Source organism: Jaculus jaculus, chromosome 6, assembly GCF_020740685.1.
Source record: "Jaculus jaculus isolate mJacJac1 chromosome 6, mJacJac1.mat.Y.cur, whole genome shotgun sequence".
Taxonomy (NCBI): domain Eukaryota; kingdom Metazoa; phylum Chordata; class Mammalia; order Rodentia; family Dipodidae; genus Jaculus; species Jaculus jaculus.
In genome coordinates, this window is record NC_059107.1 from 156,070,118 (window position 1) to 156,080,527 (window position 10,410).

At 44.5% G+C, this 10,410-nt stretch overlaps 1 protein-coding gene across 2 annotated transcripts in view; it reads right to left on the reverse strand.

Annotated features, from left to right (window-relative positions):
- Positions 1-10,117, reverse strand: part of Ddx17 (DEAD-box helicase 17) — a 23,260-nt gene extending 13,143 nt beyond the window's left edge. For both annotated transcript variants that reach the window (XM_004650312.2, XM_004650311.2), the window contains exons 1-5: positions 9,811-10,117; positions 4,492-4,642; positions 2,838-2,937; positions 1,893-2,026; positions 1,604-1,669 (exon numbers count right to left, since the gene is read on the reverse strand). In XM_004650312.2, coding sequence (XP_004650369.1) covers positions 1,604-1,669; positions 1,893-2,026; positions 2,838-2,937; positions 4,492-4,642; positions 9,811-9,860 — 501 coding nt within the window. In that variant the 5' untranslated portion in view covers positions 9,861-10,117. The remainder of the gene's footprint in view (positions 1-1,603; positions 1,670-1,892; positions 2,027-2,837; positions 2,938-4,491; positions 4,643-9,810) is intronic.
- Between the last annotated feature and the right edge of the window lie 293 nt (positions 10,118-10,410).

The window sequence follows — 10,410 nt, forward strand, 5'->3', positions numbered from 1 at the left end:
CCAACTAACCAAATATAAACACAAAAATAAACAAATGGTAGAATTGAAAACTCATGCTGGCATTAAAAGCATGCACCACTACAACGGGCTCTATCAGCCCTCTGAAACAGATGTTATACACATTGTTATAAATAGATCCTTGCTATGTACTAATTCATTACATATCAGCCAATAACCAATAATGGTTAATTAACTCTGCTGCCCATAAAGAAGACATTGTCTATCACACAAATCAAAAGAAAACATTATCTTTTTTATTTTGAAGCATAAGCTACACATGATACACTAGACCTGGTAGCACAAGCCCCTACTCCCAGCTCTTCAGGAGGCAGATGCAGAAGGATCACAAATTCAGGGACAGCCCAGAACTACAAAGAGGCTTGGGATATGGCTCAAAGGCAGAAAACTTGCCTACAATGCATGGGACCCTGGGTTCAAACTTCAGCACTACTCCCAAGAAGTGTTTTAAAAGACTAAACGTGGGCCGGAGAGATGGCTTAGCAGTTAAGCGCTTGCCTGTGAAGTCTAAGGACCCTGGTTGCAGGCTCAATTCCCCAGGACCCACGTTAGCCAGATGCACAAGGGGGAGCACCTGGAGTTTGTGTGCAGTGGCTGGAGGCCCTGATGCACCCATTCTCTATCTGTCTCTTTCTCTCTATTGCTGTCAAATAAATAAAAATAAACAAAAACATTTTTTTAATTTTTTTTTTTGAGAGCAATAGACACAGAGAGAAAGACAGAGGGAGAGAGAATGGGCGCGCCAGGGCTTCCAGCCTCTGCAAATGAACTCCAGACACGTTCGCCCCCTTGTGCATCTGGCTAACGTGGGACCTGGGGAACCAAGCCTTGAACCAGGGTCCTTAGGCTTCACAGGCAAGCGCTTAAGCGCTAAGCCATCTCTCCAGCCCACAAACATTTTTTAAAAGACTAAAAGTACTTCAATTCTATAGGAAGCAGCATTAACTAAATAGAAATGATCTGGTCAGTTTTGCTTCTCTATAAACAAAATAACCACCAAGAATACTTATCACCAACCTAATTTTAAGGACCACAGGATCTCACTTCACACTAACTGCGCTATGCACTTGAATTTACAGCAAAGGGATTAAGAAAGTAGGTAGGGAAGATAGCTCAGTGGTAGAATGCTTGTCTACCATGTGCAAGGGCCTGGGTTGAATTCCCAGCAACACAAAACAAAGAGGAAAAAAATGGCTTAAATTCACATTCAGCTATTTTGTTGTTGCGTGATCTTGGGCAAGTCATTTAATCCTAAATTGAAGATAGTAACACTTCCAGATATGGAAAGTGGGATAAAAAGTAAATCAGGGGCTAGCATGGTGGTGCACACCTTAATTCCAGCACTCGGGAGGCAGATGCAGGAGGATCACAGGCACTCAAGGCCAGCCTGGGTTGAGCAAGACCCTACCTCAAAAAGAAAGGAAGGAAGGAAAGAAACCAGGTAAAGTGAATAAAGCTCAATGCTTAAAACTCAATAATCATTTAATTATACTTAATGTCTGCAAGCAAGGACACTTTTCCCACTGAGCCATTTTCCCACCCCCGCAACTAATTGTTTTTACATTTTGCAAACTGAAACACTTACAATTGGGCCATCTCCCCTTTCCAAGTATGGCTGGTGGTTAATATGAACAATGGCAGGCAGCAGATACTAGAAGACAGTAAGAATGAACAGCATTATACCAAAATCAAGTTACTGTCTCAAACAGTTCAAAGCTAAATCACTAATTAGTGTCTTAATAAGAAAGGAAAAAATAACACTTCTACACTCATGCAATGTGTTGATAGCTAAAATATCACACATAATTTGCATTTTGTGTTTAAGAACTGAACATGACAACTAGCAAAGCCAGTTATCATGATCTGGTACCTACCGCCAATGTCTTCCCAGAGCCAGTCTGAGCAATGCCCACCATATCCCGACCACTAAGAGCCAACGGAAATCCCTGGCACTGAATTGGAGTTGGTTCTGTGAAGTGTTGATCCATCAATACATCCATTACATATTCTGGACGAGAACAAACAAAAGAAAAATATTGCTTTTAAATAAAACTAAGGACACAAATGGAAGGTCTTTAAAACCACTAGCCTAATGAAAAGAAGGTTTTTTGTTGTTTTTTGAGGTAGGGTCTCGCATTAGTCCACCTGACCTGTGTAGTCTCAGGCTGGCCTCAAACTCATTGCAATTCATCTACCTCTGCTTCCCAAGTGCTGGGATTAAAGGAATGCACCGCCATGACCAACTTAAAAGAAGGTATTTTTAAATCTCTGGCTACCTCATTAGTACCTTTGAAAATCACTATTGTAAGGTATCTAACAACACAAGCATATGATACTGCTCCCAAATCCATGCTAGAAAGCAATTTGATGTTATTTCTTAAGACCAAGGTAACACCCTGGTGAAGATGACGAAAAAAAAAAAAAAATACTTCAGTTTTGGGCTGGAGAAATGGCTTAGTGCTTGACTGTGAACCCTGAGGACTCAGGTTAAATTCTCCAGGTCCCACGTAAGCCAAATGCACACAGTGGCACATGGATCTGGAGTTCTTTTGCAGGGGCTAGAGGTCCTGGTGAACCCATTCTCTCTCTATCCTTCTAACAAATATATAAAATAATAATAACAAAAGGCATGTATCACCAAGCCTGGAAAAAAAAAATACGTCAGTTTAAAATGAAGAGTTTCAACACTAAAAAACAAAGCAAAAATTTATGCAACACACTATGGACCAGTAGCCCTGAGCAGCAGTTACTATCTTTATGAAATGTCCCCCCACCCAGAAAATCTTGAGCCTATCAATTATGTATTAAAGAACACTTACGTGGGAAGTTAGCATGGTGGAAAGCGAAGACAGGTTTGGGACAAACATCTCCCCCTCTCACGGTAATCTCTTTCTTTCGACGCAGCTCATCCACCTCATACTACCGGGGGGGGGGGGGGGGGAGGATAAAGACATGTTCAAAGTTTTTCTTTTTATTTTATGGGGGGTGGAGAGAATGGGTGCAACAGGGCCTCTAGCCATTATAAATGAACACCAGATGCATGCACTACCTTGTACATCTGGCTCCTTTGGTTCTGCTGGAAAGCACCTTAACTGCTAATCCATCCTTCCAGCCCCAAGCTATTTTTGTTGTTGTTTTTTGAGGTAGGGTCTCATTCTAGCTCAGGCTGACCTGGAATTCATAGCGATACTCCTACCTCTGCACGGCTCCAAAGCTATAAATATTCAAGACTTCATGCTTCAGCTGGGCATGGTGATGCATGCCTTTAATCCCAAGCACCCTGGGAGGCAGAGGTAGGAGGACTGCTGTAAGTTCAAGGCCACCCTGAGACTATGTAGTCAACCTAAGCTACTACCTCGAAAAACCAAAACATTTTACTTGGGGCTGGAGAGATGGCTAAGCAGTTAAAGATGCTTGCATGCAAAGCCTAAGGAACCATGTTTGACTCTCCAGATCTCAGTAAGCCATATATGCACAAAGGTGAGGCAAGCAGAAGGTCACAAATGTCCAATAGATGGCGCAAGCATATGGAGTTCGACTGCAGTGGCTGAGGCTCTGGCTTGCCAATCCTCTTTCTAAAATAAATAAATAAATAAATAAATGGACCCAGGTTTGATTACCCAGTACCCACGTAAGCCAGATGTACACTCTGGTGTGTATGTCTGGAGTTCATTTGCAGTGACTAAAGGTTCTGGAATGCCCATTCACACACTCTCTCTCCCTTTCCTCCAAATAATTAAATTAAATTAAAGGCTAGAGAAATGGTTTAGCAGTTAAGGCACTTGCCTGCAAAGCCAAAGGATCCAGGTTCTATTTCCCAGGACCCATGTAAAACAGATGCACTAGGTGGGGCAAGTATGTGGAGTTTGTTTGCAGGGCTAGAGGCCCTGGTGCACCCATTCTCTCTCGCTCTCTCTGCTTGCTTCCTTCTTTCTTCTCTCTCAAATAAATAAATTATTTTCTTAAAATTAAAAGTCTTACTTAATAAAGCTAAAAAAACTTCAATAAGCTAGTCTGGGGTTGGGGCAATGATTCAGTGGTTAAGATCACTTACAACTTAAGCATTGAGGGCCTGGGAAGACCTAAGATCCCTGAATTCAACTCCCCAGAACCCACATTAAAATAAGAAAGTTGGGCATGTGACCCCAGTGGGGTAAAAGAGACAGTAACCTAAGAATTGTTGCATCTTGCAGACTGAAGACAAGAGTTCCTGGTTGGGAGACCCCATCATCTCAAGGATGTGCTGAGATGATCAGCACTAGAGAAGGGGCCCCTGACGTTTTCCTCTGGACTCCCCAGGGCATGCACCTGCATATGTGCATATGCACACCCCCCCAGCTGACAGATGGGAAGAACTGACTTCATATAGTTACAATCATGTAGGACAAACAGGTGAAAGCCAAACACAAAACAAAAGCAAACTCTTGCTTCACTTATGTGTATTAAAAAAAAAAGTCAATCACACAAACTTACAGGAGTCAGCCTTGCCACTTCTGGATGTTCCACATAAAAATTCTTCTCAAACTTGGGGAGCTCACTCAAATCCCACTTCTTCTTACGTAAGCGCTCCCCAGGATTACCAAACTTCTTTGGAGGAAGGCCACCACTGCCTCTTGCTCCAAACCTACAAATACCAAAGATTCTAATTAGTATTTTTATGACAATACACTTTGTATTATCAAAGCATGTCAAATGACGGCATTCTTGGGATACTCTGAGAAGACCATTTTGTACTAGTTTCAACTTTAATGGCAAGATTGTGTTCAAAAAAAATATTACATTTCATGCAACTCCCCAAACTTGGAACAGCTTCTTAGATCCCTTCCCTACGTACGCAGCTAAGCACATCTGTTAATATGCAAAGGCAAACTACTGGGATGTATTAAGAGGCTGCTGGGGTGGGGAGTGGGGCCTGGGGAGATGGCTTAACGGTTAAGGCACTTGCCTGCAAAGCCTAAGAACCCAGGTTCAATTCCCTTGCACCCACATAAAGCCAGATACACAGACTGTGTCTGGAGTTTGTTTGCAGTGGCTAAAGGACCTGGCATGCCCATTCTCTCTGTCTCTCACTCTTACAAATAAGTCAATTAAAATATTATTTTAAAAGAGGCTGCTAAGTTAGTAACCACTTTTAGTTTATACTAATGAAAGAACTTTAATCTCCACTTCTTTCCCAGGCAAACAGTACTAACTTGAGATAGAGGCAACACAATCATGAGCTCAAGGACACCTCAGCTACATAGTGAGTGTGAGGCTAGCCTAGGCTACACGAAATCCCAGTCTCAAAACAAAAACAAAGTCTGGGAAGATAGCCTGTGGTTAAAGGCTCTTGCTTGCAAATTCTGTCAGCCCAGGTTCAATACCCCAGTGCCTGCAAGCCACGCGCATGAAGTGGTGCATGTGTCTAGAGTTCATTTCCAACAGTGGCACAAGGCCCTGAGGCACCCATAACACTCTTCTCTCTTACAAAAAATAAATAAAGATGGGGCCAGAGAGATGTCTTAGCAGCTCAGGTGCTTGCCTGTGTAGCCCGACTGCAATGATGAAGGCCCTGGTACACCAATTCTGTCTCCCTCTGTATCACTATGTCTCAGTCTCTCTCTCTCTCTCTCTCAAAAAAAAAAAAAAAAAAAAAAAAAACACCTCAAATTCAACAAATTTAAAATCATTTTTTTGTTTTAATAGCCTTGCTCCAGCCCAGGCTGCCCTTGAACTAATGAGCTCCATCTACATGTGCCCCCTAAGTGCTGGGCTAATGGGATGTGCTACCACGAACAGCTTCACATTCTTGTTTGTAAACGTCTTTGATAACAAATATGGCCTAGCTCTGGTAAGTTAGGGTTTTCTTCATCCTATACCTTCTGACTTGTGAAACTGCACCGAATCTGATTTGCTTTTCCCACCCTCACATCATCATCCTGTATAAATTTCAGAGTAGCTACTTTGAAACATTTCAACTTCTTAACCTCCAACAGTTAGAATCTTTTGGTTTAAAGTTAAAAAACCCAGATCAACCTTCCACCACTAAAAGAAATGAAGAAACCAGGAATAGAATGTAGCACCAATATCATGCCATCAGGCGTCCAGCTCAGTAACACACCATCAAAAGCTATTTGGGTTGGTCACTCTTGTCCATTATGAACATAGCAATTAACACAATTAATTATACATAAGCTAGTCTTCAAGAAACATAAAGTGGGTCTTATCTGTCTTGCAAACATGGAAATAAAAATGACTAAACCCTAATTTTTAGAGATTATCTTAATTCAAATATAAGCAACTTAGTATCTATGCATTACTTCCACTGCTTTTGCTGTAGTCCAATGCTGCCTGAACTTTAAAGCAATGACTTAGGAAAAAATAGAAGATTCTAAAACTAAGATTTCTTCTGAGGCTCATTCTAAATTGATCATTTTTTCCTTTTTCCCTACTGCCCTGGCTATTTATTCAAGACAAATTATTCTAGAGATATCTGAAATACAGCATTCTTAAAATGTTACATTCCCTATTTACAATGCTGAGTTTCGAGGAAGGGTTGAAAATTCTATTTGCACACGGAGTGGTGAGTATGTGTGTGGGTGTGCACTGGGGCCTGGTGCAATTAATGCTCATTTCAAAATTCAAGACAGCCTTTTAAAATTATAGACCGTGGGCTGGAGAGATGATTTAACGATTAAGACATTTCCCTGAGAAGACAAAGGGCCCTGGTTCGACTCCCCAGGACCCACATAAGCCAGATGCACAAGGGGGGACATGCATCTGGAGCTCATTTGCAGTGACTACAGGCCCTGGCGTGCCCATTCTCTGTCTGTCTCCTCTCTCTCAGCTTGCAAATAAGTGAAAACAATTATAGAGCTTGTTTTCATCAGATAGGATCTCACTATCTTCAGCAGCATAGCCTCCAATTCATGGTGCCTTCCTGCCCCAGCCTCTTCCCATGCTAGCGGTTTGTCAGCATGTCCATGACAACCACTACAGACATAGCCTACTTCCTGCTAGTCCTCACTCATTCCCTTTTAAAAGTAATTCAACTGTGCTGTTAAATACAGTTAAAACAGTAACTAAAAATAAGAGGGAGCCTGGTGTGGTGGCACATGCCTATAATCCCAGCACTTGGGAGGCGGAGTTAGGATGGTTGCTGTTGAGTTCAAGGCCGGCCTGAGACTACAGAGACCATACCTCCAAAAAAGCGGAGTTGTACATGGTAGCGCAAGCCTTTAATCCCAGCATTTGGGAGGCAGAGATAGGTGGATTGCCATGAGTTCACGGCCACACTGAGTGAGACTACATAGTGAATTCTAGGTCAGCCTGGGCTAGTGTGTACCTCAAAAAAAGAAAAGAAAGGGGGGCTGAAAAGATGACTTAGCTTGCCTGTGAAGCCTAAAAACATTCAAGGCTCAATTCCCAAGGACCCACATGAGCCAGATGCACAAGGTGGCGCATGCACCTGGAGTTCATTTGCAGTGGCTGGAGACCCTGATGTGACCATTCTATTGCCTCTTTCTCTGTCACTTTCAAATAATTTTTTTGAAAGGGCTGGAGAGATGGCTTAACGGTTAAGGCATTTGCCTGCAAAACTAAAGGACCACAGTTCGATTCCCCAGGACATATGTAAGCCAGATGCACAAAGGGCACATGTATCTAGAGTTCGTTTGCGGTGGCTGGAGACCCTGACATGCCCATCCTCTTTCTCTCTCACTCTCACATAAATATTTTTTTAAATTTTAGATACTGGAGAGACTGTCTAGTGTTAAAGCACCTGCCTGCAAAGCCAAAGGACCCAGGCTCAATTCCCAGTACCCACATAACCAAATGCACAAGGGGGCACATGCATCTGGAGTTCATTTGCAGTGGCTAGAAGCCTTGGCACACCCACTCTGTTGTCTCTATGCTCGCAAATGAATAATAAAATAAAAATTAAAAACGTTTTTAAAAAGACATTTTCCTTAAAAACCTTTTCCCCGGGTGTGAGAGGTGGGTAACAAACACCTATAATCCCACAATTAGGAGGTTGAGGCAGGAGGATCACTTAGTCTGGACTTCCAAGTGTACAGCATAGCTGGCTTTGACTTAAAAACTAACACACTCACATGTTTGCCAGCCATACAAGATTTGAGTTTTTGTTTTGCTGGCTGCTTTCTTCCAGACATCTAAATTGCTTATCACTTGTTATCCAGTAAAAATTTTGGCAGAAACACTTTTGGTATATTGATTCTGGGACACATGCTCAAGGATTTCTCTTGGCCTCAAAGTAGCTCAAGTATCTGGTGTTCGTTCACATCAGCAGGAAGCCCTGGTGCACACCCATCCACATACTCGTGACACGTGCAAATAAAATTTTATGAATTCTTGTTTTGTAAGTTTTAAGTGATAACTGAAGCGCTTATGACATGTGTATTTTAGTTTGGACAGCATATCATTAAGAACACTGGGACACACACACACTTATTTCGGGTGTCCCCAAGACTAGCCTTCCTCCTCCCGCCTCTACCTTATCAATTACGGGATTACAGAAATGCACAACCATGCTCAGTCTACAACAGTATGTCTTAATCCCCGAGAACACAGCAGAGTAATGGCTTTACTCTTCTCCCGATAAAGAAATAGGCTTCAAAAGTCAAAGGATACCCTGGGCTTAGTGGCGCACACCTTTAATCCCAGCACTCGAGAGGCAGAGGTAGGAGGATCGCCATGAGTTTGAGGCCACCTTGAGACTACATAGTGAATTCCAAGTCAGTCTGGGCTACAACAAGACCCTATCTCGAAAAATAAAAATAAATAAAATAAGTAAAGCCAAAGGACTCCTTCCCAAGGTCACAAGTGGCATCACTGCTGCTCTTTACCTAGAAATAACCCTTTCATTACTAAAAGTAGTAACACAAACAAAATGAATCTCTTTTTATTAGTTTTTTTTTTTTTTTTAATTTTCAAGGTAGAGTACTCTAGTCCAGGCTGACCTAGAATTCATTATGTAGTCTCAGGGTGGCCTCGAACTCATGACGATTGTCTTACCTCTGCCCCCCGAGTGCTGGGATTAAAGGCGTGCGCCACCACGACCAGCCTTACTCTTTTTTTTAATGATTTTTTGAGGTAGGGTCTTGCTCTAGCCCAGGCTGACCTGGAATTCACTATGTAGTCAAAGGCTGGCCTCGAACTCAGCGTTGCCACTACCCTCCGCCTCCCAAGTGCTGAGATTAAAGGCATGTTCTACCACGCCCAAGTGAAATGTATCTCATAAGCAACAGCGGCTTAGCCTACTTCAAAAGATTAGAAACTCACTATGGGGGGGGAGGGACGCCTTCAGGCCTAGTCCTCCACTAACTTTCAACAGTGATGTCAGCCTGACCACATCCGAAACTTCCTAGCCTGGGCCCGTTACTGAACGCTGCAGCACAACTGGAGTAGGAAAAATAAAATTACAACTTCCACCTCCCTACCCTTTTCCTAACCTCGATCGTTTAGAAAGCGTCACACCCCTAGGGTGACGGAGGATTAAAAACTGCTTTAAAAAAAAATCAGCAGTGGTCTTTAGACCTTATCTGTGATGGCTCGAACGCGGCGTCAAGGAAAAGCAGCGCGAGGCCTTTCTTAAAGCGGACAAGAGGCAAGAGGTCGGTGTGTCCACGGCCCACCGGCGGCCCGCAGGGATCGGATCACTGGGCCTCACAGAGCAGGCCTGCGGGTTCCGGGCGAGGCCCGCGGCGCCACGACGGCGGTCGGCGAGATTAACTCCCGCGCCCCGCCCGGCGTCGCCCAGCCCCCCGCCGCTCCGCACCTTCCCCTCCCCCTTACCCTCCACGGTCCCGGTCCCGGTCCCGGTCCCCAAAGCCGCCTCCGCGCATGGTCCCAAACGGATAAAGATCTGGGAGCGGCGCACGGATGGCCGGACTCGGGAGGGCCTGCGGCTCCGGTCTGCTGATGACCGATGGCGGCGGCGCCTCCGCTGTTGGGGCGGCGGCAGGCGCGGCGCTTTCTCGCTCCGACGCGCTGTCTCCCGTCGCAGACGCCACCGTCGCCGCCTCTCTCGTCGGAGACGGGAGCAAAACACAGAGAATCGGGGGGATAAAAAAATATATGTATAATCTAAGCACCGCGGGGGAGGGCTAGGTTCGAGCGCGCTCAAAGCCCGCAGCGCCGCGGCTCAGGCGTCCTCCTCGCCTTGCCAGCGACTGCACAAAATGGCGGCCGCCGCCGAGCCTGCTCCAAACTTAACGCTACGTACGACGGAGACGCTACGTGAACAGCGTCTGGGAATAGCCCGAGGGCTCCGCGCGCGCACGCGCGGGGATGGGGACGGGGGGGCGCTGGGGCCATTCTGGGAAGCGTTTTACGTCGACTACGGAGATGGGTTCCTTTTGAGGTCGGCAGGAGGAAAAAAAACAACAAAACAAC